The sequence below is a fragment of the Empidonax traillii genome, unplaced genomic scaffold (assembly GCF_003031625.1).
Source record: "Empidonax traillii isolate 1590-97213 ecotype Southwest subspecies unplaced genomic scaffold, ASM303162v1 scaffold1365:size127568, whole genome shotgun sequence".
Lineage (NCBI taxonomy): Eukaryota > Metazoa > Chordata > Aves > Passeriformes > Tyrannidae > Empidonax > Empidonax traillii.
Genome location: NW_020956558.1, coordinates 15,583 through 42,251, shown reverse-complemented (window position 1 = coordinate 42,251; position 26,669 = coordinate 15,583). Strand labels below are relative to the sequence as shown.

General features: G+C 44.9%; 1 protein-coding gene across 4 annotated transcripts; it reads right to left on the bottom strand.

Moving 5' to 3' along the window:
- Positions 1 to 1,030: 1,030 nt before the first annotated feature.
- On the bottom strand, positions 1,031 to 26,669 carry POLD3 (DNA polymerase delta 3, accessory subunit). 4 transcript variants are annotated; one of them, XM_027906844.1, is made up of 13 exons: positions 26,527 to 26,669; positions 25,879 to 25,934; positions 24,411 to 24,513; positions 21,420 to 21,459; positions 19,889 to 20,021; positions 16,982 to 17,237; positions 15,687 to 15,759; positions 13,031 to 13,193; positions 11,676 to 11,788; positions 11,337 to 11,441; positions 7,041 to 7,138; positions 6,262 to 6,337; positions 1,031 to 2,757 (listed from the first exon to the last, which is right to left on the bottom strand). In XM_027906844.1, the coding sequence occupies exons 1-13, from the start codon at positions 26,584 to 26,586 to the stop codon at positions 2,552 to 2,554; spliced, it is 1,482 nt and encodes a 493-aa protein (XP_027762645.1). In that variant the 5' UTR covers positions 26,587 to 26,669; the 3' UTR covers positions 1,031 to 2,551. The 4 variants fall into 4 exon arrangements, with proteins under 4 accessions (XP_027762645.1, XP_027762646.1, XP_027762647.1 ...); XM_027906845.1 differs by having other exon boundaries at positions 7,041 to 7,135; XM_027906846.1 differs by lacking the exon at positions 11,337 to 11,441 and having other exon boundaries at positions 26,527 to 26,668.

The following is a 26,669-nucleotide window of genomic DNA, read 5'->3' as shown; positions in this document are numbered from 1 at the left end:
AACACTATAAACCACACTTTGTTTAATACATGAACAAACACCCTCTCCCACTGCCTCTCCTGAGGCTCTTCCAAGGGTGTAAATGTGGTGGGAAGGGAGATCCAGGGGGAAGAGGAGAGGAGATTCCCCCTTGGAGTTGGATCTCCAGTTATAAATCACACATACACAGATAGAAAGACCTCTGTATCTCCAGGAGGAGGTTTTGGACCCTGAGCCCCTCCATTACCACATCCTGAGGTAGGAGATGTGGTCCTTGCTCCAAGAGCCAGAGCCTGGCTCCTGGACATTTCACCCCCTGCCAGCCCCCAGGAGACAAATGGATGACATCTACCTACAAAGGAGCCTTCTCCCTCTAACCAGCTCCAATTTCTTGCTCCCAGGCAGTGTCTGGGGACACTTCAGCCTCGGCTGAGGGGGCATCCAGGGACCTGAGGCCCCCCTGGGGCTGGCAGACCATGCAGTGCAGGAGTGGGGAGTATTAGATCATAATTTTTGGAAGTCTGAAGTTCGCCCAGGTCCTGCTCCTTCAGACATTAAGTCATTTTCCTGAGGAAGTGGCGTGTGACGTTGATCTGGTTATAGAGGGAATATAGGGGTGGAGCAGGGAGCTCCAGGGAGACCATGGCAGAGGTGGGGAGCAAGAGCACTGGGACACCATGTCCTGTCAACATCTGCCACGGGAATAGGACTGCAGGGGTCCAAATTCAATACAAATCCTGCTGAGATTTCAGGTGCCCTACAACGCTCAGTTTAAAGCTTCCAGTTTTGATGGAAGAACTCTTTACATGCTTCACCAGGGAAACATCTTTGATTTCCATGCAGTCAAATACCATAATGGCCCTTGGAAACCAGGATGTGACAAATCATTTAATGAATACACACAATAGAAAAAAATACCTGTGTTTAATGGGATATTTACTTATTGTTACCTTTGAAAATACACCCTCTATCAGGATAAACAAAAGCACTACAGCAGGGTGGGTTTTTCTTCTAATAGTTAAATTGTCTTCCTTAAGCCAGAACAAGGTTGTTTTTTCTTTCCCCAGGACACGGCAGGGGCACAAACCCAGCGATGCCACTGGTTTGCAGTGGATCCTCTCACACCTTTTGGAGGTACAAACTGCCTTGGACGACATGACTTCAATCCAGCCATTTGGTCACAACTGGTGTGTACTCGAACTTCCCGAGTCCCCAACCTGATCTCCAGGTCAGAACGACTGTAAACACACTCAGTCAGCCTTTTTACTGGCCACAGGTGAGGACATTTTCAGCTGGGTGGCATTTGTTCCATGGTCACACTCTTCAGATTCTATCTCTCTGCCAACCACAAACGCTTTATAAACACGTGTGTACATCCATATCCATACATATATCAGCCTAACACCACTCAACCAACCCCTGGTTGGACATCAGAAACACTCACTGGCCCAAGCTTCAGAAATGCTCAGCATCCATCCCTCTGGAAAATCCGGCTTTTTACATCTGTCTATCAACTCAAGCATCAGAAAAGCAGGAGGCACCCAAAACAACAGCTCCTTTCTGATTAACAGGCCCGTGGTGATTTACTGCTCTCCACTAATCAGGTTCCTCAGGACCATGTCCTGTGACACACTTCCCTCAGCTGGCAGATGATGAGGTGTCCCAGAAAACTCTTCTCTTGTCTGGGTTATGCCTGTAAAAACTACTTCAGGCAACCCAAAACCTACCAAACTCAAAATGCAGCAGGTGCCTGCCTGCCTGGTGTTATCAGCAGTGCCCTCTAATCACTCTCCCCTCTCACTCATCAGCCTTCAAGGTTAAAGATCCAGTTGCTTTCCCAACAACAGCAAAGCCTTCCTCCAATTCCTCTGGAGCCAATTGGGTGGGAAGTCTCAAAGCTGTTTTTGTCAAGCCAGAGCACCAGTGGTCTATAATTAGGCATCTGAGCAGTTTACAGGGGATACATTCAAGGAAGAAAAGAGTAAGAGGGTTTTATATGCACTTTTTTGTCCAAAAAAAAGGTTATGAAAGGCAGGGCAAAAACTATTTACCAGTCTTATGGGAGAAATTAAACTCATTTCATTCAGTTAAAGCTGAAGCAGATGTTCAATATTTGTGCCTGTGTCTGAAGACCTGCTACGTTACGGCTTCTACCCAACGTGAACATTCAGAACAATCTGGAGAGCTGAGGGTGTAGAAAGAGAGGAGAAGAATGCCACAACTCCTCTCCTAACTTAGCAACAAACAGGTGAAAGGCCAGATAAAAAAATATAATTTCATGCGAACAGATTAACAGTCTTCCAAGAGTTCCTCTAGATGTTGCTTCTGGCTGGCAGTTCCCACACTGCTTAGTGAAGATGATTGTAGTTATTGCATTAACAAAGAAAAGCTTTTCTCTAATACAAAATCTAGTCCAGAGGGCTTCCTTACACAGTAAGCAGGATCCCTTATGTAACTCAGGGTTGCATGTTGTCCTCCTCCCCCAGCAGCAGCAGCTGCTTGCAGAGAGACACACAAAACCAGGGAGCTACACTCCCCCAAGCTGCCAAGAGGACCAGGAGAAAGATCCAGTTCATTTCTTCTGGAAAAAGCCCATGATGGAGACCTGTTTGTTGGCTCTGTTGGCAGGAGCTGCTCCTTTCTTCAGGGTCTTTCTCTCTTCCTTCGGTTCCTTCTTCAAGGGCAGCACAGGCTGTTTGGGTGCAGCTGGTGGCTTGGGCTTGGGGAATTCCTCCTCGCTGTCTGTGCAGGACTCGCTCTCATATACCTTCTCAGTCACTGGTGGGAGGAAGAGAAGAGCACATGATGATGATGGTGATGGTTAAGGCTGCGTATCAAAGAGCAGAGACCTTCCCACTGCAGCCTTCCCACTGCATTTCTGGAAAGGAACGTTTTGGGTTCAAGAAGCACATGTCAGGAACTAAGTCCACTGCTCAAGGTTAAACAGTAGGAAATGGCCTCAGATTGTGCCAGAGGAGGTTTAGGTTGGATATTAGGGACATGGAAAAGGTTGCCAGGACAGTGACAGAGTCCCCATCCCTGGAGGGATTTAACATCCATGTGAATGTGGCACTTGGGGACGTGGGTTAGTGGTGGTCTTGGCTGTGCTGGGGAAATGGACTCAGTGATCTCAGAGGGCTTTTCCAACCCTCAGTGATCCTGTGATTTGAATTCACCTTGCAGAGGCTGACAAACAGCCATCAGAAAGTGATGAATCTGAATGAATCAGTATAGCCGTAGACAATGGAACATCTATTTTATGGTTAAAACCCAGCATTCTGACTTGGTCTGACTTCCACAGGGGCCAAAACAGTGAGATTGTCCAGAAATCCAGACCAGACAACCTAGAGACAGCCCCAGCCTCCCCTCACCGGCACATCAGACAGTCAGGGAAGACCAAGCAGTTTTCACCCAACTCATGAGAGACAGAGCACAAAACCTCTGGGGCAGCTTCCTTCCACAGAGGTGGCCAAACGTGGCAGATATAAAGAAATCCTTTTGGAAGAAATAAAACCAAAGCCGTGGCTGAAATCAGGGATATGCCTGAAGGGGATTGCCAGCTCACTGCTGTCAGCGTTCGGTGATGGAAAGCCCAGGGATATAAAACCAGGCTCACGGAAATTAAACTGGAGGCAGCTCCCCTGATGAAAGCCACCGTCAGATACTGGTAAGTGTTGTTATATCAGCTTTCCCAGCAGTGTTCTGGGATTCTTCTACTAAAGCTATTTTTCTTTAGCAACTGTATTCTTTTAAATAAATGTCTTAACTTCCCTTCTTCTGGGAAATGGGCTTTCACTTGTGTTAATGCATCAAATTTAAGAATGTTTCCTACGTAACCAGAGGCCGGGAAGAGGAATGCTATGAAATCCTGCTCGGCAGCACTGGGAGAACCTCAAACAGGGACTGGAAAGCAGCCTCCCTTCAGAGGTAAGAGGCTCTTCAGGGAGCAGCTTTCACAGAGCACTAGCCAGTGGGTGAGCTTTAAAAACTTACTGTGTTGCCCACCACTGTGAGGAACCTCCGGGAAACTCCTTAAGTGTGCATTTGATCCCCTCCAACTGTGAGATAACACAGTTTAGATCAACTTTCTCTGACTGCAATCTCAGCTGAACTTAAAAGGTCTGTATTTGCAGCACACAGATACAGTTACTGATGCCCCGCTCCCAGTCAGACTCCCCGAAAATCACAGTAACTCAAAGAACATGAGCTCTAAAATGCTGTAAAACAAATCTCTCTCCAGTGCACACATCTATATTCCAATATTCAAGTCCACATGTGTCCTTTCAAGCTCCAGAAAGTGCAAGGCAGAAATGCTCTAGTTTAAACCTTGGTAATTCCCCTTTATTATAGACTAAGAGCAGGAACTCAATCCACAAAATCCCTATTGATACATGGGAACGTGTCTTGTGCTTAACTCCACACATACTTTAATTGCTCAATTTCCCTCAGGGCTAATCCCTAAATTAGTTTTGCTTTTTGACACCAATTCCTTGCTATTGCAGCTATTGTGAAAACCATCACTTAAAATTGTGGGGAAATGTAAAGTACAGCCTCATTCTAATGTTAGGGTTTAAAGGCTCTTAAAACCTAGTCCTGGTTTAAAAAAAAAAAAAAAAGCCCCTCTATTTCAAAGAATAATTTACATTACTCTGGGAAATTTGGGAGTTATTTAGCCTTTGAATTATTAGGCTTGTGCGTGGAAAGGGTGGGGGAGGGAAGGCAGAAGAGAAACTGGGCAATAATCAGACAGCAAGTTTTGCACTAGAGGCTTGGAGGGTTTTTAGTAGGGATAGCAGTTCCCTAGATCCTCAGTATCCCAGCTCCAACCCCCTGTCCATCCCAGAGGATCTGTCTCCCAAGGGCACAAAAGGGGCTCGCATTTCCCTTTTCTTATAAAATGGTAGTGGATATGAACTGTAAAACCTAAAGTCCGGATTTCCCAAGGGCCTATGAAACCCTGTGGGGGTGAAGAGCAAAGAAAGAAAGTCAATATTCCAGGTGTGGTCCATTGGGAAAGGCTGAACAGAGGGAGAAGGGCACTATTTGCTGGAAGCTGAACCCGAAACAGCCATTCCTCTGCTCTGGACGCAGAGCTTGTTCAGCTCAGCTACCCAGCTAAAGCTATTTTGTTCCATTTTCCTTCCAAGTGTTTTAACAGTTCTATCTGGGATGGGAAAGCAAAACACTCCCTCACGGCACGAGCCAAAACTGCCAATAACTTTGTGCAAGTCCAATTCTTGGACAGAAATCCAGGCCTTGGGATTTTAGTCCCTAGTGCAGCCAGTTGCTGAGTGCTAGAGCTTTACATTTCTTTAAAGGAGACACACCAAGTTAATAGGAAACATAAGATCCAGCTCTGCGGACAGGTGCAAACAGACACAGGCTGACTCAGGGCCAGGCAGCTCCGGAGCTGGGCCAGGAATGCCCGTGTCTGTCCATGCTCAGGCACCACAACAGACCTGGACAACGGCACCACATCATCTCCCACAACTGGCTGAGCTCCCTTGACATCCCCTCTGATCACCAAGGCTGGAGAATGTTAAGCTTCCCACACAACTGAGCTGACAACAGCATTACGAAACATACGTTCCACACTCGTAAACGTATAAAACCTTTAAAAAAACCAAACAACAGGACCCAAACTAACATTATTCTGAACTTTCGCAGCTCTACTTCAGTGTCAGAACACAGAGGAAAAAAGTACAGCAACGTTCTCCACATCACAGGAGGAATCAGTGCCCAGTCAGGCTAGAATTCAAAGTCCTGGACTTCTGTAGGGACTCTTCCCTCTCTTCCCTCCACCTTCATCAGAAACACAAATCTCTGAAGTATTTAACCCCCAACTTATTCCTTGTTTATCTGGGATACTGAAAGTTTCTTTAATATATAATCAAGTTCTGTTGCACAGCTCTGGATTTATCCCCATAGGAAAAAAAACCCAACAAACCCAAACTTATCTCAGCCAGAATTTATCCCAAACCCTAAACCTCTTTCAGCACCACCTTGAAAAGCTTGCAGCTTTAGAGAGGAGAGTCCATAAAGGTGGTTTTCATGCTGGCAAGAGGAAAGAGAAAAGAACTGAAAGAAAAATCTATGGATAATCAAAAAGGAGTAAGGATTCAGCTCCAGCTCCCTGACTCCCTACCCAGGCCTTCACCAGAAGGGCACTTCCCTCAGTCTGGGAGTACAAGTTCCACATGGAATAACAAAGTGATTTCATGAACCTGTAAAAGTCATCAACAAAGTGAGCTCCACTGAGGGGTAGGGCACAGCCAGCCTTACCCATGCAGCCTTCTTCTTCGTCAATAAACATCTTGGATTTCAACACACGCTTCCTCTTCCTCCCTCCAGCTGACACCTGAAGGGCATGGCAGTATTGTGAGAAATCAAGAGTTAAGGCCCCATCACATACATAGGTCATAAATGTGTCAGGTCCAGGTGGGAAATTGGTCTCTCTACTGACGATGAGCATGATTTGATAACTAATTCTGCCTTTTCCCAGGATATCTTAGTCAAAATACAACCTCAATGAGACAGCAAGCTCTCCTGGTGCCAGCACAGGGAGCACATTCCATCTCCAGGACGTGAGACGTTTGGAAATGTTTTTGGTTATGTGAGAAGGGATGTCCCATGACACCTCCAAGGAATGAAGAAAGGACAAAGTGTCCAGGACAAACTGCTGAGATTTCATAGAATCCTGGAATGATTTGGGTTGGAAGGGACCTTAAGCATCATCCAGTTCCAACCCTGCCATGGAGAGGGACACCTTCCACTAAAACAGGTTGTTCCAAGCCCTGTCCAACCTGGTCTTGGACACTTCCAGGGATGGGGCAGCCACAGCTTCTCTGGGCAACCTGTGCCAGGGCCTCACCACCCTCACAGGGAAGAATTTTTCCATATATCTAACTTAAATTTCCCATCTTTCAGTAAAGCTACACTTATTTCTCGACTCAGAATTTAACTTCTTGCCAATCTCCCTCATGCAGCAGCCCCCTTGCAATGAAAGTCTGAATACCATCTGGTTTAATTTCTGGAAGTTAATCATTCTAATTTGCTCTTACCTCCAAGGCTGCAGGCTCCAGTTCAGTTTTCAGAGCAGGTATATGTGGTGGAGATGGAGCTTTCTCTTCCTCAGGTGTGGGAGGTGGTGGGACATCTGCTAAGAAGAACACTTTGATAGCACACGGGTCTATTGGCTCCCCCTTCAGCTCCTCTTTTGTCTCAAATAATTCCATTTAACTCTTTTAACTTGTGTTTAGACCAAGGTTTATAATTTCTCACTCGGATTTGTTGAATTCAAATCAGGACACATCACTGGGAGCAGTCAGAGAAGGCTTACCCTGTCCTAAGGTGCGACACGCTGCGGTTCCCAAAGAAAGGAGGGTGGGACAGGATGGGAGAAGTGCATTTGGGATTTTTGCCAAGGCAAAACAATTAGTTCCACCAAATGAAGCTTTAAACACAGGAACAGAAATGGGCTTGTTTAAGCCATACATTTCACTTGCACATTAAAAGATCGACTGTAATTTGTTTAAAAGTCAAGAGAGTCAGGGTGTGGTGAAACAGTTGTTGCTTCACTGGTGGTGCTACACATCCCAAACAATCCAAGAATTAAGTGCAATATACTACTACCCATCCTAAAAGATTGTTAAGGGACATCTCAAGCTTTTATTTGAAAACAAACAAACAAAAAAAGATTCAAAATCACAAAACCCCCAAACAGTACAAAAAACGAAGCCTGTTCTTTCACTGTGCCATCTCCTCGCTCTCCTCTGGGTACAAGGACAGGGACACCAGAATCCACTCAATGCCAAGACTAATTGAACCATTCAAGGACACCTTCACAAGTTTGCACGGAGCAAAAGGCAAACGAGCAAGGCAGGGTCACCCTTCCGTGGGGCTCGAGGAGTTCCAAGAGATCCAAGTGAGAAACAGTGTCACGCAAGCTCCCAGTGTGTGGCAGAGCTGGGAATGTGGGGGAAGAAACTCCTCATCTGACCTATTGCTTCATCCCAACAAGGATGTGGCTGGCTGGGAGGACAGAGCCTGCTTGGCTCCTGCTCCCAGCCCTGCTGGCTGTGGCACCACCTCCATCCCGCTGGCCTGACACGGATTCAGGATCCGTAGCCGTCCCAGAAGATTAGGTCAGTGTGAAGAGTTATGGCCCTGCCAGGCACGCAGCCAACTGACCTTCAAGGGTTAAGAAGGGCTCAAGCGAAACAGTGGTTGGCTGCCAAGGCTGAATAACAGATTATATTCTTCAAACAAGGACTCAGCCTCCCAACTACTTCAGTAGAGCGAGGCACGGAAACGCAAATGGAGTGGGATAACATGACTCGGGGTTTCACCTTACTCCAGAGGGCTGGGGCTGGCAAAGATAAAGCCAAACAACAGCTCCGCTCCGAGGTGTAAGTGCTGGGGCAGCCAAGGAGCTGCGGGGAGCTCGAAACTCTCAATATTTTATTTATCACAGTCTCACGGCAACTGCGAAGCACCAAACCTGCTTCAGCACTGCCCAGCCGGGCCACGTCCATTTGAAATGCGTTTTTAAGGGAGGACAGGCTGAGAAGTGCTGAAAACCAGCCTCCAGCAGAGGCTGCTAAAGGTATTTTCAAGTGCCCGCTCCACTACGGGGAGAAATTTCCACCTGGGGGAAATTTGGGCTTCTTTGGGGTTTTTTTCAGCTTCTCTGAAAAAAGTTCCCCCAGCATTTGGCCGGCAGAAGGTACCTTCTGCCCACGTCAGTGTTTAGGGCTATTATCAAGCTCTTTATTACTTTATTATCCTCCTCTAGCCAACACAGCCCTCTGACATGTGATAACTCCTGAGTCAACCGCTCGCTGCTGCCCACAGTTTACTCAACAGGAACAGCTGCATGAAATGGATACAAGTTGGGCAACTGGATGTACCAAAGATGTAAATCCTGGCTTTGTTCGGTTTGCTCTGACCCTGCCTGGAAAAACTGTGAGAAGCTTTAGTGCTTCTGCTGTGGCTCTGAAACCCACGGAGTTTGCAGGTTACAGTGCCACTGAAATCACCCTCCAAAGTGGCTGTAAAACACTTGTCAACACTGCGAAAGCTGCCTGTGTTCATACAGCTGAAGCTGCCAAAACCTCCTGTCCTCTGTGGGCACATTTGTGGAGTTTATTCTGGCACTGGAAGCAAAACAACCTACAGTGACTAAGGAACCCTCATACCAATATAACTTTTTAATGAAAAATCATTTAAATGGAGAGGATTGTGCCTTATGCCCTCTCTGTACTTGCTACAATGTGCTAACGCTGGTGTAAGAGGAGCTTATTTTGGGCTCCTTTCAGTACACCAAGAGCAGATTAATACAGAACAACGCAAAAGACTTGCCCTGACATAAAAGTGCCCATACAGTGCTTTGCATCAGCCGTGTGGGCTGAGCCTCAAACCCACAAAACCTTCCTAAGTCTGCCTGAAAACAGGGGCTGTGGTTTTCATAGAATCAATCATAGAATCACAGACGGGTTTGGGTTGGAAGGGACCTTAAAGCTCATCTCATTCCACCCCCTGCCATGGGCAGGGACACCTTCCACTAGATCAGGTTGCTCCAAGCCCCGTCCAACGTGGCCTTGAACACTTCCAGGGATGGAGCAGCCACAGCTTCTCTGGGCAGCCTGTGTCAGGGCCTCCCCACCCTCACAGGGAAGAATTTCTTCTCAATATCCCATCTAACCCTGCCCTGTGGCAGTTTGAAGCCTCCCCCTTGTCCTGTCACTCCAGGCCCCTTTAAAGTCTCTCTCCATCTTTCTTGCAGGTTCATTTCAGGTCCCAGCAGGTTGCAATTACGTATATGTATATTATTATTTTTCAAATCATTTGTTTTATCCAACTCACATTCTTGAATACTAAATGTAATATTACCAGTTTGGATTCATTATGAATATTCCAAAGAATTCCAATCTACCGTCTTTCATCCAGTTGGATTTAGAAGGGCAAGCAGCAGGACCAAAGGGCCGAGCTCTCTCAATTTTCACTTTCCCTTTTGCAAGGGGCAATCTGAGGGATATCCAGATTTGTATATATGTGTTGTAATTTGCATAAATTTACAATTCTAATGCACAACACAAAGAAATAAAGAGGAGGAGCAACAGCACTGATAAAGTAACTTCTCTAGTGCCTGACCAGCCTCTGGGAGAAGAACCTTTTCCTGATATCCAACCTAACCCTCTCTTGACACAGCTCCAGCCATTCCCTCGGGTCCTGTCACTGCTCACAGAGAGAATAAACAAAAACCACGGAATAAGTGAGACCACACATATAAAAGCATTAACTGTTCAGCACATGTTATGGTCCCACAGGTATTCTACAGGAGACCAGAGAGCTCTAATATTCCAAAATTCTGCCTGCTCCCACCCACTCTCTCTCACTGAGAGATTCCAGCCCAGCAAGGACAGGCTGATTTCGATCTTCCCTCTTCAGAGCTAAACAACGCAGTAGGTGAGTGATGAGGAAATGGAAAGGCAAACCTCTAAAGAAATAAATACCAGAGCGTGGACATGTATGCATTTTTTTATAGCCAAACAAGAAGCTTCACACAGGAACGGGATGAAATTAAGGCTGACCATGAAGAACAACTTCCCAAGAGATTTATCATCCTGTGGAATAGTCTAAGGAGAGAGAGGTGATGACAAAGTTCACTTGAAATTACGCTGGGTAGAGGAGAAACTATGAAAACAGGCCTAAATGTGGCATGGAGACTGCAGGGATACCCAACAGGAGCCTCTTTTCTCACTTATATTGCAGATTCCCCTGATTTTCCAGTTGTTTCCAATGTGGCAGCCACATTAAATGAGGAAACAGCTCCAGCTCTCCCGCTGGACTCCCCCTCCTCACCAATACAACCCATTTGCTGTTTCACCTTCTTTTACTGGAGCTCTACACCAAACTGGTGGTTTCAATTATTCGCCCGTAATGATCCCCAAATTCTTTCCCTGATCAGCTTGTTGGATGCCAGTTCCATCTCACACATACTCCGGAGCTCAATCCCCACTTATTTTCCAGTTATCTGTATTGAACGGCATTTGACACCTCAGTTATCCAAATTCTTTGGAATCTGGCCCTGCTGTTCCTTATTATAAGCCCAAATCCCGAGATGTTCCGGGCACCAACTCCTGTCAAAGCCAACAGCCACTGAGGAGACGCCAAGTCGCATCAGATACAGCCCAACTGCTTTGCCTCCAGTTTCCCTATTATCTGGTTTTTGGGTTTTTTTTAGGAAGTCTTGCTTCCAACACCATCTTCCAAACAATTTCTATAAATAGACAGAATAAAGATACTAAAAGTGACCCCGGGATGAGGGGAAGGTCACTTTGTGAGTGTTTACTCACCAAATAAACTGGTTATGACAAGTTCTATGATTCTGGAAGGCATCATATCTTTCACAAGAGATTTGGGAACCTCTTTCTCACATGTCCATGTGACTGGTAGCACACTTGGGGAGGAGACAGCCAGGTCTGAGCTAAGCTAAAACAAAGACTGAGGCATCTCAACTCTATGGCCAAGTGCTTGCAGCACAAAGATAAACAGAGAGCTCAAGCTAAAGCCATTTCCATGGTCTTTAGTCCTCTAAACAATTCCCTCTATCGTTGACCAACAGTCTTGGATAGTCATGTTGTGGAAATCAGGTCCCTGACCTACATGACTGGTTTGTTTACAGATCTTTTTACCTTCCTCGTCACTGCTGTCAGACTCAAGTTGTTTGATTCGCTTCCTCTTTCTCTTCGTGTTCTCGGGATCTCTTTCCTCCTCGTTATCTGACCTGTCCACACGCTTCATTTTACTGCCATAAAAGAGGGGAAAAAAAGGGAAGGAACACCTGTTATCCCTTACTTGTGCATAAAATCATCATGTGTGTTTGGATAAGCATCTTCCTTATGGAAGGAACTCAAATACCTCTGTACCTCCTAAAAACATGAGCTGAACTATACACTCCCCTACACCATCAAGAATAGGTGCACCACCATTTCCAAGCCTCTCATCCCAACCCATATCCAGCTCTCCAAAACAAGGAAGGTTTATTTAGCCCCTCTGCAGTTCAGCCCAGTACCTCACCTCGCCTGGCCACGGCACCAGCCTATTTCTGATCTTGTCTCTTTAGCACAGGCTCCCGATGTCCCCAAAAGCATCACTCAGAAGCTCTTTTGACAGACTGCTTGCCACTGACTGACTATGAGGTAGTGTCTCAGAATCCTGGAGCCATTTTTAAAGACTACTGGAAAAATAAAATAGCTTCTTTCTTTTTAATGTTGGCGAGACACGTCAGACCAACAAGCCTGGAGGCTACAGGCCCACGTATCCTCAAAGAGCTGGGACAGCCCCAGTGGCCTTCCCAAATCCACGCTGCCAACACCTCCAGGCCCTTGGCTTTTTGCACAGGACTATCAATAAGACAAGCAGTTAGTGCTCAGTGTGATGGGTGGGCTGGGTGGTGTGCTTACCTATTTAGTAAGAAATGGATCAAGACCACCAATTAATTACTCATAGGCCACCAGAGAGCCATCAGACTTAGTGATTCCTTGTCTCTGTCAGTTTGGGTTGGATTACACACAAAGGGCTGAACTTAAAATTTACCTGGAGCCTCAGCCCAAAGTAAACCAGGGGCACTGAAAGCAGCAGTGCATTAGCTATGGGAACCAACAAGCACAACTTTGTGTGCTGGAAGCTGTGTACATATAAGCTTGGGAATATACCACCTTCCCTGCAGGACAGGTGCTCCTGCCAGCCCTCAGGTCTATCCTAAGTCTGCTCACAGTGTGAGGTTGTCTCATGGAAAGCCACCTCCTTCCACTGAAGACAACCTGGACCATGTCTCTTCTCACATGTAACGGCCCTGAGGCACCCACAGCACCAAGGGAAAAGAAACGCCAGGAAGGAGTTCTCGGAGAGATAATTTTAGCCAGGTTTAATGCAATTTAGTAGCTGGAAACAGGAGGTGAGCCAACACTGTACGACTAGACAGCTCCCCACAGACTATCAACAAGCAGGTTCACAAGTGACAGGGACCCTCAAAGCTATGACCTACCTTTTTCTGTCCTTTTGTTGAATTCTAGCAGACTCTGTTCTCTTCCCAGGTTTCTCTACTACAGGATTAGGGGATGACTCTTGTTCTGCCACACCAACTGAAGGCTTGACTACTTCTTTCTCCTCCTTTGGCTGCTCAGGCAGAGGGCTGACTTTGAGTTTATCTGTGAATAAACCATTCAAAAAGAACAAACACTGAGCATTCAGTATGAATGACAACTTACAGGGGAACTGGCTGGTTCTGTGCACCAAGAACACTGAAAACATTCCAGATGATGTATTTAGGGATCTAGACTGCATTGGGGATTTAGCAATCCCTAATTTAGATTAGGGATCTAGATTGGCCAAGCTAAGTCATACATGGAAAGAAGTGGGCATGATTAAATTTCCACCTGTTTTCCCATGGTTCTGCTGTTCCTGATGTCAAGCCACCGGTACTGTAGCAGTGGAAACTCTGTGGAAGAGGGCTGGGAGGCAGTGGCAGAAGCCCTTATAGTCCCCAGGAGCCAAGGCACTGCAGAAGGATCGGTAGCCCCTCTTCTAGACACCCCTTCGACACAACACTACATCCATTTTTAGACTCAGTTTATCCCTTCTGAATTTGACTTTTAGTTAAGCACAAACATGCCCAGAAACAGGAGAACTGGGACCGATGAAGAGAACGAGAGGTGTGTGCAGTCTCCTTGCATAACATTAGAACCCATTATTAGTATTTTCATTAGTACAGGAGCTTGTTGTCCCACCCCAATACCAACATGACCAACAATCTCAGAATGGTTTGGGTTGGAAGGGACCTTTAAGATCCTCTTGGCAGAGAGGTTGGAATCTGCCTCTTTTATCTACACAGCACCACATACAAGGACAGTTCTGCTTCAACAGGCTTCACTTAGTACCAGAGAAGAGACAGTAGGGGGGAGCAGAGCAAAATAATGTATTTATTAACATAACCACTAATGACGGTCTGTGAGCTTCATCCAGCAGCTTTCCACACCCCCACAAAAAGAGAGGAGCAGGTGAGACAGAAATCTGTCTTATCCCAAGCATGAGATGCCCAAGAAAAGAGGAAAATATTGAGCAGTGATATCAACTGGACCATCAGTAGGGTCAGAGGCTGCTGGGAGGGTCACGACTCCCATTTCCAAGCACTGCATTCTGGAAGTGTTTGGAAAACACTTGCTGCTTCCTGGAGCAAGGGCAAACATCTCCTACACCAGCACTTGAATGACAGCTCTTGTCTATGATTAACAGCAGAAAGCCCAAGCACCCTATCACTGGTAACTCAGGACTTTCTGGCAATGGCGGAACCTTCGAAGCCAGAAGAGACATACACATAGGGAATAAATCTTCCTCCTGGAATCCCCCTCTCTCTTCTATGCACATAATCATTTCCAGTTCTGCTCAGTTTGCTCCTTCCCTGTTCCTACCTCAAAGTTTTCTTGATGTGCTCCAGGACAGGACTCAGCAGAGAAGGGAACCCCTTTGAAAATTTTGGAAATGCATGTAACAAGAATTCCCCACCTGCACTGGGTTACTTTTACCATGCCATTTCAACTGATTGGGTTTTCAGCACATGAACTTTGGTCTAGGGCTCTTCTCAGACCTTCAGAATTTACTCAGGTTAATTGTGGTGACTGTCCTTAGGCTGAGTGTCCTCAACTCCCACAGGTTCACCAAAATAGGGACTCAAAGATTCCCAACAGGGCTTTGCCTTGTGTGCTCAGTGCTGGAACCGTCACCTGAAAACTCTGTCAGATGCCTGTTAGAAAGTTAACTTTGTTGTTTACTCTCTTCCAAAATTCTTCTTTGAAGCCTCCTGTACTCACTGTGGTAAGGGAATCTTTGAAGAAGGTCCTACAGTCCTTTTCCAACATCAATTTAAAAGCATCAGCATATTTTCTTTAGAATTGGACAATTCAGAGGGAACCTCCAGAGGCCACCTAGTCCAAAGCTCAGCTCAAAGGGGAAGGCCACCCTTCATTTTTACTCTCCAGTTATTAGTCCTTCAGTTTTTAGGAAAAAAATTAACCCAAAAACTAACTATGGACTCCTCAGTGCTGTGTGATGAAAAGCAAGCACTGTTAACATGCCCTGCAAAACAGGTTTTGGCAAATATCTCCCCACTAGCTGATCTTCCAGCCAGGAGTACTCACTTTAAATCAGATTTCTTCTGCACTAAAAAATCTTTCCTGGGTTAGTCTGCACAAATATGTCATTTTAATTGATCTCCATCCAGCAAGCTTTTTGTCTGAAAAACTCTACTGAAAATTCTTAATTTTTGTCCTTAAGAGCTGCATGCCAAAACATTAACCCCTCTAAGGCCAAAAGAGCAGAAGAATAGTATGGAAGACTATTGGGATAGAGGGGATATAAAGAAAATCCCATGAGTTTGGCAGGGGAGGATTGGAAGGAGGAGTTCTGCTCTTTACTATATGCCTCCCATTACAGCTCTATAACAAAACACCTGATTCCACTGAATATTTTTTACTGGTTACCCAGCTTAAATAAAATATATATATATAATTTAAAAAAAAGAGATAAAGAGATTTCCCAGAACCATCAGAGGGTTTTTTTGTTGGTGTGGTGGTTTTTGTTGGTTTGTTTGTTTTTTTAACACCAGGTTGTTCCCTGACCACCTCTGAAAACAGAAGAGCACTTACTCATAGCAGCTTTCCCAAAGAAGTTGTTGATGATGTTGTTTTTTGTTGGTGGTTTGCTGCTTGCTGTGGAGACCTAGGAGCAAACAGAGGAGTAACCACAGGAATTGTTCACAGCCCTCAAACGCACAGAACAAGCAAAATAAATAGGTCTGATTTGTTCACCAGTGCCTTAGATTTTAGCATTTAGGAGAATTTGAAGATACTTGTTAGATACTACAGACATCAAAGGGGTGAGAGTAAGTTACTAAGGACTCCTTAGCCAGGCCTTCAAATCTAACTTGGGGCACATTCCCATCTCATGGTGTTGCTGAAATAAGTGCTTGGGACTTGGGTCAGTTCCCAGGACAGAAATGCTCTTTTTGCAAACTATCAGTGCCTCAATTCACAGCAACAGAGGAAAGAACATGGACTGACCACACCAGGAAGGTTTTATCCAGCTCCTCTGGCACGTAGGCTGTTTGCAAAGGAATATCACTGCTCTCTTCCATCAGTACAGCCACCATCCAAGTGAAAAATCACACACACACACACACAAACCCAGGAAGCGTGGCCTCCTCACCCCAATAATTCCCATGCAAATAAAAGGCAACCAGACACTAAAGTTCCCAAAACACGCATATTTCACCAGTTCTAAATTCACTATAAAAATCAGAAAAAGGAACCAAAATGTACTCAGCTGTTATAAAAAAGCCAAACCATACACAGGGAACGTTACCATTTTAACACTCCTTTTTCTGGCCAAATAGCTTTAAAAACAATTCTACTAATTAAAATTAAAACGTAATCCTATCCTGGAAAAACAGCAGTGGAGAAGATAAACAATTTAGTCTTGCACAGGTCAAGTTCTGAGACTTCCCTCGCAGCCTAAGTTTAAACACCTTGATACTTTTAAGACCTGAGCCTTCTCACGTTTCACTTATTGCTCAAAACAAATCCTTTTAAGCACAATGGGGAGAGCAAGATCCTCAACTGGTTTATATACTGGGATAGCTGGAGACAACGGAATAATTGTCTCCATAAGGCAGCTATGCTGGTTTATACTCACCGGAGACTCGGCTCAAGGGGGAATGTCAAAATTACGGCAAATACACTTTTGTGGAGAGATCAAGAGTGTGGCACGAGGTATTTTTGCCCAAGGTGACTGCACATAGTTAAACACTTTCAAAGGGTCACTGAGCATTCCCAGTGGGATGTGAGTTTAGCAGGAGGAGCAGCACAAGGCGGTTGAGGTTACTGACGTGGTGTAAAAGCGGTTCATTAAAGCCATTAACCCAGGGGGGTCTGAGGTAACTTACACCTGGGGCCTCTGCTTTGGTCTCCTTATTTGCGTCCTGGGGTTTGGAAGCTGCTTTGGCTGCAAACATTCCCATGATCCCTTTGTGCTGCTGCGAGGGTTGTTTGGCAGCCGGTGGCACGTGGCCATTGACGGCAGGAGCGCTGGGAGCATCCGTGTCATTTTCCCTCTGAGAACTGCCCTGCAGGGACGTCTGTGCTCTGGGAATGTCAGGCAGCATCCTGCGGACTGCGGCGTCACAGTGGATGGCACTGAACCTGGGTGATGGAGGGAAAAATGTAATTAGCCTTTTCAACTCACGAGTTTTCAGCTCGTTTTCCCCCCTGTTTCTCCGGTGCTATTTTCCTGTTATGGAAAAAAGAGCAGTTTAATCTGTGTATGGGACAAGAAAGAAAGGCTGGCACAGAACAAGAGACCTCTGATGAAAAGATCAGCTGGACCTGTCAGCAGGAGGCAGAGCACTCCCATGCTAAACAAGTTGTTCAGCTTTTCTGGGGGGAAAAGGGCCTTCTCCATACCCAGGGTGGAGAGAGAGCAAGCTGCATTTTATTCCTAAATGGGTTAGAGTTTGTGGGATAAGTTGTATGGCTGTGTGAGGATCTGAAACATTTACAGCCTTCAGATGCTCTGAGAGAGGCCACAACGGCTGCAACTTCCCAGGTAAGGAAAACACAACTGAAACTGAATGAAGCACAGAAGGTATTCTGACTTAACTATATAAAGTCATTTCCATGTGATCCCTGGTAGACAGAGGTGCAACTCAGCTTATAATAACTGATTGCCTGGGGATATGGAGATACAAGAACCAAATGACATGCCTGCAGTTACAGCACAACTCACTGACAGTCAGGAATAGCAGTTCCCAAAAATAACTGAACTCTGCTCCCCACTGTGCAAATCACAGGCAACACTTTCCAGACTTCCCACAGAAATGCCACAAAAGAGCCCGGGCTCACACCTCCCAACCCACTGAATTACACAGCAGATTTCTATTTGCATAAGTAACAAACCAGCTCATTTCTGTGCCTCAGCACTGGCTGCTCACGTGCAAAGGCCACTTCACTCAGATCAGGGTCTGTAATGGATTAACAAAACAACACCATCTCTATGGCATTCCCAGGCTGCAGCAGCAACCTCTTGACATTCAAACCTTTAAAGGAAGGAAAAGAGACATTGAAGGAAAATATTCCTGCTCTCCTTTATAGTTTTAACAGGGTTAATATGGCTCTCAGGACAGCTTGTGCTCCAAATCCGAACACCATCAAGCCTCCAGAATACAAATAATATTGTCAGCAACCTTCCAGGTTATAAATAATACTGTCAATAATATTGACTGTGCAGCAGAGCTCAGCTAAACTTCCCATATTCCAAATCAGCTTGCCTTGATGCTGCTGTGTAACTGTAGCTTATGGGCTTGACTCAAAATTCACTAGAAAATCACTGAAAATGCAAGCAATGCTTGGACTATGCTCTCCCAACAAGCAGCTGCTTCCACTTTGAAAGTTGATGATGGCAACAGGTACTAAATCCAGTTATTGATATCAATTAGTACCTCTAGTTACCTGCACTGTCCCCACAGCAAAGCAGGTCCTATAGAAACACAGAAGGGAATAAAGATCCTTATCCTAGAGCTGGACTCACAGGGAGGCTCTGTTTGCTACAAACCTCATACAAAAACCTCTGGATTTTGCAGGTCCTGCAGAAATCTTTTCCCAAGTGCTTAAGACAATCCAGATAGTTGACAAGCGAGACAGAACATGGTCAGGCTGAATTTAGTTCAGCCAGGTCACAAATAAAGAAGCTGAATTTTTACTAAGTTTGCTTAGGAAATTCTACTCCAAAGCCAGACAGGGCTTTACACCCAGGCTTTGGAGAGCTGTTTATCTAAATTATCTAAACCTTCCGGATGTACAAATCCCAAATGCAGACTCCTCCAAGGCACAAATATCACCAAACTGGGGTGTCTGGGAATAAACAGAGTGGAACGAGGCAAGTGCTGCCAAATCTCTGGCACATGGCTCCATTGACAGGGGGTTTTCCAGCACCTTGCAGGTCATTGCCTCTCATGCCCCAAACAGCTTCTAGAACAATATTTTCTCAGTCACTCTCTTGTCAACACATTGCAGACAGCTATGTTTGTCCTTTCAAATTCTATACTCTTCCTATGACACAGCATTCAGGCATCCCCCTTTTAAACCAGATTGGTCATGGCACTGTACATCCCCATGACTTCAAGCTGAAGCTGTCATGGTGGGAACAACATATAAATGAAAAGTCACAGCTGCCAGGGACAGCTCAGGAGGGGAGACAGTGACTCCTGGAGACTGCAGTCCCTCCCAGTTCTTCTCTAGTTCAGCCACGAAGGACACTTGTGCTGCCTGGGCTGTTTTGTGTGCTCCTCCTACGCATCAGACTCTTAAGAGATCACAGAATACTCTGGGTTGGAAGGGACCCACAAGGATCAAAGCCCAGCTCCTGGGGAATGAGTTCCTGTAAGATATCTTTGGAGAGATGGATGAAAACACAGTTCCACAAAACAGAAAGCAAACTCATGTTTGCTGAGCACATCACTCATGGTTTTCTGTTTTGATTTACTTTCCCTGTGTGACTGAGAACTGGATAAAAATGTTCATGATTAAGTGTGACCTGGAAATGAAAAAGAAGTTTCTAGCCATCAGAGGAGAAAGGTACTGGAACAGTAACCAGCAAGCGAACCAACTGTAACCTGGAAATAGCTCCGTTTACAAAACAGTCACCTATGTACTGCTTGGGGACTGGTCTGGCATGATTTGGAGGATATCTTCTTTTAGCCTTCTAAAAGTCCAGACCTATCTGGTAAGCAGTGACTGAAGAACACCACCAGTCGGGAATCACGGGGTTTAAGAAGAAAAAGCAAGATGGGACTCACTTGCTGCAGTTGTGCAGGTTTGTTTTGACAATGTCATAGTCAGTGTTGTAGAGTGGGGAGCTGTCCTTGAGCAAGGCCTTCTGAATGCTGTACACATGCACACTCGCAATCGTGGACAGCTTAGACTTCATTGCTGGGGGGAAAAGAGAGAAAAAAAGTCCTCTGTTAGCACAGCCTTTGGGATGGAGCAAGACTGACAGACTTTCTGAATACAAAAAGGTCTAGTTGCACCTTCCCCCAACACTCACTAATCAAGAATTCAGGGTAACATACTCCACAAGCCTGTCACGTTTTTCAGTACACACTCTTGGTTCTTGCACAACTGAAATAAGAGTGATCTCTGTGTCTATCTTCAAAATATCCCCTGTTTGGGATCCAGAATATCTGTGTGAGTACCTAAAGCTAAGGAGGAGTGCAGATGGTCATATCTCTGCTGGAATTGTGCCATTAGTGCAGTGTCACAGTGTCATCCCTAGCCGAATGCTGGAATCAAAATTTTATTTCTTTTATGCTATTTAGGCTGTAACCCCCTTGAGACAAAGGCTGTTTTTTAGGAATTCTTTGTTCACTGCTTATATTGTTCTTTCCACAGAGTCCTGGTCTGAGGCTGAGCTTCGAGGCACTGTAAAAATACACACAGTAATCGTTTCTTGGGGCTGGCCCTGCACTATGCAGCTCCCTCAAAAATCCCAGCCTTTTCCAAATACAAGTCATACCTTTTGCCTGCCTTCCAATAAAAAAACCCATGAGCAACCCGTTCCTCCACAGCAAAACAGGGTGTTACAGAACACACACAACTCAACAAACATGACAGATAGTAGTGTTTACAATCTCCTACCCTTCAGCTTTAGCTAGAAACCCACTTCAGATTTCCAGAAGGAAAATAACTCGTCTTTCAAATAAGGTGACATCATTAGCACGGATATTTAAGGTCACAAATGCCACAGTGTATCCTCAAACGCCAAACATGTCATCTGAAAGCAATGAAGGGCCTGAAGTTGTGTTTCAATTGCTATGGGTAAAAGTTTCATCAGCAGGACCAGACCCGGAAAGATGGTGAGGCAACTGACAGGACATGGAACAATGTTACAATGGTGGGTTTTTTCTGTGAAAGTTAATACAAAAGCGAGGTAAATGTCTCAGGAGAACATTCTAACAACCACAGGACTCGGGGCAAAGACTGCAGTTGCATTAAACCAATAGCCAGAATTAGCATTCTTGTGGCCTTGAAGACTCACGATTGTTCTGAGACACTACTTGGGTATTGCTGTCTTTAGGGACAGTCAGGGGAAAAGAATCACTGACAAAATGTTCGGCATCTAATAAAAAAATCGCAAGATCAAATCACAACCCTGAAGGTACTCAGCTGTTGGCTCAGACACTCCAAGTTCTGAGAAAAACTGGTACAAAAAGTACACACCTGACCCCAAGAGCCTGGCTGGGCACTGACGTGCAGATGGCAAGTTCTGCTCATTTTGCTGTTCTTTCAAAGAAAAAAGTTAAATCCACGTAATTTTCACAATTTTCTTACCTTCCAGTTTATCCTCCCTCACTACTGCAACCTTGTGGCACTGGAAAAAATAAACACATGGCAATCTTAAAATTTCAAAATATCTGCTGTGTGCAGATTTATATTTTCAGTTATAAGAAAGTCTAGTGATTATTTGTGCAGCTTCATAGCTGCAAAGAACACTGCCTTTAAAAACTCATCAGCCACTAGTTTTTAAAGCTCTGTCATCCCACTTTTCAGTTTTACAGATCACCAGATCCCTAAAGAAAGGCTTTGTACTCCACTCAAGACAATGGGAGATGAGACGCAGATGAAACCAAACCTAAACACCTGTGCAGCAGAGGAAAAGCAAATTAAGAACAGCCAGAAACCTGCCTCTCCAGCCCACACCACCCCTGGATATTTGGATTGCCAGGACACTTCAATCCAGCAATTGGTAGTCCGGGCATGGCACCAGAGAAGCAAAACAACATGAAAAACTAAGCATTAATTTCATTAAATTTACATCTAACCTAACCTAAATATCTAAGCTAAATTTAATTAAAAAGCCAGGAAGGAATGTTTCTGGAAATGGACAGTCTTCAAGGTCTATAGCTGCTCCAGGACATTTACCAGACTGTAGTTAATACAGACAGGATCCAGACTGGGGGAAACCCAACCACCATTATGCTTAACAGATACCACAAACCTGCTTGAAGTCAGGGAAAAACCCGTTAAACTCAGGCTATCAACGTGTTATCAACCTGCCCAGCTTTAAATAAATATATCCCATTAGACAGAACTAATGCAATAAATAATTACCACAGTCTTCTTTTAGGAATGGTGAATCTCAGGGTGCCCTGGCTTTTATTTGTATATTGGAAAGCAACACAAACCAACCTTTTCTTTTTTGTTCTACTAAATAATAAACTGCTTCACATACACAAAATATTGCCTTTAAATGTCCAAATGTGCCTGAAATGGAAGGTAATTATTTACTGTACTAGTTCTGTATGATTGAATATATTTATTTAAAGGTGCACAAGTAGTGTTACATTGACAGCCTAAGTTTAACAGGTTTTTCCCTGATTTCTTTTGGAATTAACAAGTCTCTTGGCTCACTAGAGCTGGAAGTCAGGCAGGAAGACCTGCCTGAAGTTTTAGATGACCTTCCTGAATATCTGGCAAGAAGCAATGAGAAAAAATAAATCCACTAAGCAGCAATCCCTTTGCTTAGTAAGACAAAGCACTTTAAATACAAAATACTGATAATAAATTTATGTTTCTTTTTTCAATCAGTACTAAGATGTTGCTTTAATTAGCCAGCAAAAGAGTAAGTAAATAAAGACTGGGAGTCTTGGCCCCTCACCGCGGCTGATAAAAAGCAGTAAGGAAAGGGTGTGCAGTGTTTAATGGGAATTATTTGTGAAGGAATTCTATCCCTCTCTCCCTTCGGGAATCCTGCAGCTGAATCCACAGCATTCCAGCTACACCTACTGCCAGAAGGCAGTAGTGCAGGGATACCAGCAGGCACAGGGATGCACCTGGAGCTTCCACAGCCCTTTCCTACCCAAAATTGACTCAGACTGAGGAACTTTGTGGGTTATTCCTAATCCTGGCATTGCTTCACCTCTGCCCCCAATACCTTCCTGCACCTGAAGCTCACCCTTCTTAACAGGCACTGATACTGCAGCATTCAAAAACAAGAGATTTAAAAACAAACACATTAAGGCCACTTTCCCCCCCTTTATGGATCTAATAGAAGATTGATTCCCTGCCTAAGGCACGGGGTTGGAATTAGATCATCTTTAAGGTCCCTCACAACCCACACCATCCTGTGATCCTATGAACTTGTTTAACTAACATACAAGTTCCTAAGAGAGAGTTAAAAATAATTACTTGCTGCTATTTCAGAAGTCACTTGTTTGTTTTAAATACATTATGGCAAATTTAAATATAATAGTACAGGTTGACAACTCACTGGCCAGTTCTAGCGAGCCAAGCGACTTGTTATTTCCAAAAGAAATCAGCAAAAAACCTGTTAAACTCAGGCTATAAACATCATATTACCTGTGCAGCTTTAAATAAATATATTCCATCATATAGAATTAATGTAAAAAATAATTACCTTCCATTTCAGGCAGATTTGGACATTTAAAGACAATATTTTATGTGTGTGAACCAGTTTATTATTTAGGACAACAAAAAAAGGTTTGTTGAGGATTTTTCCCAATCTACAAATAGAAACCTTGGGATTTACTATTCCTAAAAGAAAACTATGGATCATATTGTAATAGATACTTGTGTATTTAAAAACACTTAGTGGTATATCAAAGGCATTTTGTGTTTGGCTCTTAAATTCTTCTGTGAGCAAAGGGAAATGGGCACCTAATTTCCTCATCTTCTTTTAAAAACATCTGGGGTACCTGTCTCAAGTTTTAGACAACATTCCTGAAAATCTCACAAGCAGCAATATGGAAAAACAAATACATTAAGTAGGAATTCCTTTCTTAATAATTTTTAAATTATCAAATACTGTTAATAAATTTTTCTTCTGTTTAGCACGATTAAAAAGCTGCTTTAATCAACAAGACAACTTCACCTATTCATTTGTTGTTCTGTTATTATTCCATTCTAAATGAGTTCCAAGCTCTCTCTGCATTTCCACCCCACAGCAGATGCCAGGAAATGGATGAGCTGATCTCAGAAGAGTCCTTCCAGAAGGTTTTATAATCTCTGCTGCTCAATAGGAGTGATGAGAGAGATGACTGGTAACGGGATTTAAGGTAATTAATTAAGAACCCTGGTGTGTTATTCAGCACTGTATTCCCAAGCCATGGCCAACTGATTCTTCCTCCACATCACCTGCACACTGGGACAGAGACTGTGCCTTACTTTGTACCTGTCCAGAAGACCTATCTGGAAGTATCTTACTGAAAAAAGAGCAAGTTCAGACCCAAAGATCACAAAACAAGGTGGAAGAGACACGAGAACAAAGAGCTCACAGACACTTTTGAGAAGTGAAACACTCACCACGTGTCCATTCTGGCGGAGGTCTCCTGCTACTAAGTAGGTGACATGAAGCTGAGCTCCTGAGTTCTCCTTCCGTTTCCTCTCCACATAATCATACAGCATCCTGCACAAAGAAACCACTGTTCATCACCCACAAAGGAAAGAGCCTGGAGCCACCAACTTCCATGAAGGTTACATAAAAATAAAGTAAAGCCTCTCTGACATGGAAACTTTTCACATTTATTAACAAGCACAGTTATTTTACCCAGGATTAAATTAATCTTCCTGAGACACCTTCCTCCTCAGCCACTTGAGAGAATCTCAGTCCAACAACTACAGAAAGCGTTTAGTACCTAGTTTCAGGTGGTCTCACATCCTCTGGGCAGCTTGCCCCAAAGTCTCCCACTCCAGAAAGGCATTTCTGAAACCCCTGACTGAGGAACTGGTGACTTTTTGGTCCATAATCACATGGCCAGGTGTGTACGTACAATCCCAGTTACATCCATGGATGGGATCATCAGGAATAGCAGGGAAGAGAGTGATTAGGCAGGATTGAGCTGAGCCTCAAGATTTCAGCTCCCACTCACACCACTGACCTATGATGACTGTCCCATGTACCTGGGCAGAGACACTGCCATCCACAGGGACACTGCCTGGGAAAAATACTGGAATATCGTCACCACTACAGAGACAGACTGCAAGGACCACACTGTCACATCCAGCACAATCCCTAAAATAATTCCCTTGTGTCACCAGGCATTTGCCAGCTTCTAGGAGAGAGTTTTGAGTACAAAGATGCCACAGGAATTCTTCATCCCCAGGTTGCCTCTGCTTCACCAGGGCCACCTTCTTCCCAGCAAGGAGTTCTAATTCATGACCAGAATCGTTCCCAGCAGGACTCTCCAGTCAGGTCTGAAGCCCACTCAGATTTACACACCACCTAAATTGTTCACATGCACACAGAGGAAAGAGACAAAACAACTGCTTCCATTCCATGAGATGCCTAAGTTGATGTTCCAGTGGTTTGGGCAGGACAGAGCACAGCAAATACTCCTTTAGGTCTAGGCTGTAGCCAGAGAAAAGGAGAGCAAATATTTGTATTATGGGGCTTGGCACTCTTTGGGAGCTTTCAAATCTTACACTCCACTTTCCCCTGCATTGTGGGAACAGCTCTGGAATCCCTGAGAGCTCATTCTTTGCTTTATAGGCCATTGAAGAGGTTACAGTCATTCTAATTCTCCAAAATATAAGACAAGGTTACAAACTGAGGCTAAGTTTGGAAAAGTGCAGCTGACTTCCCATCCTTCCCACATTTACCTGTGCCCACAAAGCCTGGTGGAGAGCCAGGCTCGTGGAACATCACAACTGACTGTGCCTGAGAAGGGTTTTTTAATATTTCCAGAGGGATCATTTGAATATGCTCACCACAGTCACTAAAACAGGGATTAAAAGCAATTAACAAGGCTTGGGGGTATGTAGCAACACCTACTGTTTAGCCTGGTTGACATGGACTCCCAGAGTGTAGCTCAGCCATTTGTATGTCACCTGTAACAAGAAATTAAAAAAACCCAAACAATAAAACTTTTCAATACGAAAACCTCAGCCTCTCAACTGGTGAAATTCACTCTGTCAGACAAAATGCACCAACTCTGTTGCACCAGTATCTAGGCCAAATGGCATTTTAAAAATATTTATTTATTTCCAAATAAATTTTGAAAGGAATTCACCCATGCACAAGCCTATCAGTTTTCTGAACTGTCCTAAAAACAGGTAAGGAAGGGGGCAAGAGGAGGAAGAAGGAAATGGGGGAGAGAAGGAAAGAAGGGAAGGAGGAAAGGGAGGGGAAGGAGGGGGAAGGAAGGGGAAAGGGGAAGGAAGAAAGGGAAAAGGAGAGAAAGAGGAAGCAGAAAGGGGGAAGGAGAAGAAAGAAGGGGAAGAGAAGGAAAGGGGGAAGAGGAGGAAGAAAGGAAAAAAGGAAGCAGAGAGACGGAAGAGAGGAGGAAGGAGGAGGAAGGGGGAAGAGAAGTAAAAGAGGGGGAAAGATGGCAAAGGGGGGAGAGGAGGAAAGAAGGGGGAAAGAGAAGGAAAGGGGGGGCAGAGAAGGAACCCCCTCACTCCCCCCGCCGCCGAGACTCACGACGCGGTTCTGGTCGGTGACGAACTCGTCGATATTCTCCAGGTACAGCTCGTCCGCCATGGCGGGGCCGGGCCGCGCCTTCCCGCGCACTCAGCACCGCCCGCCCGCCGCCGCCATGGCAACCGCACCGGGCCGACGGCGGC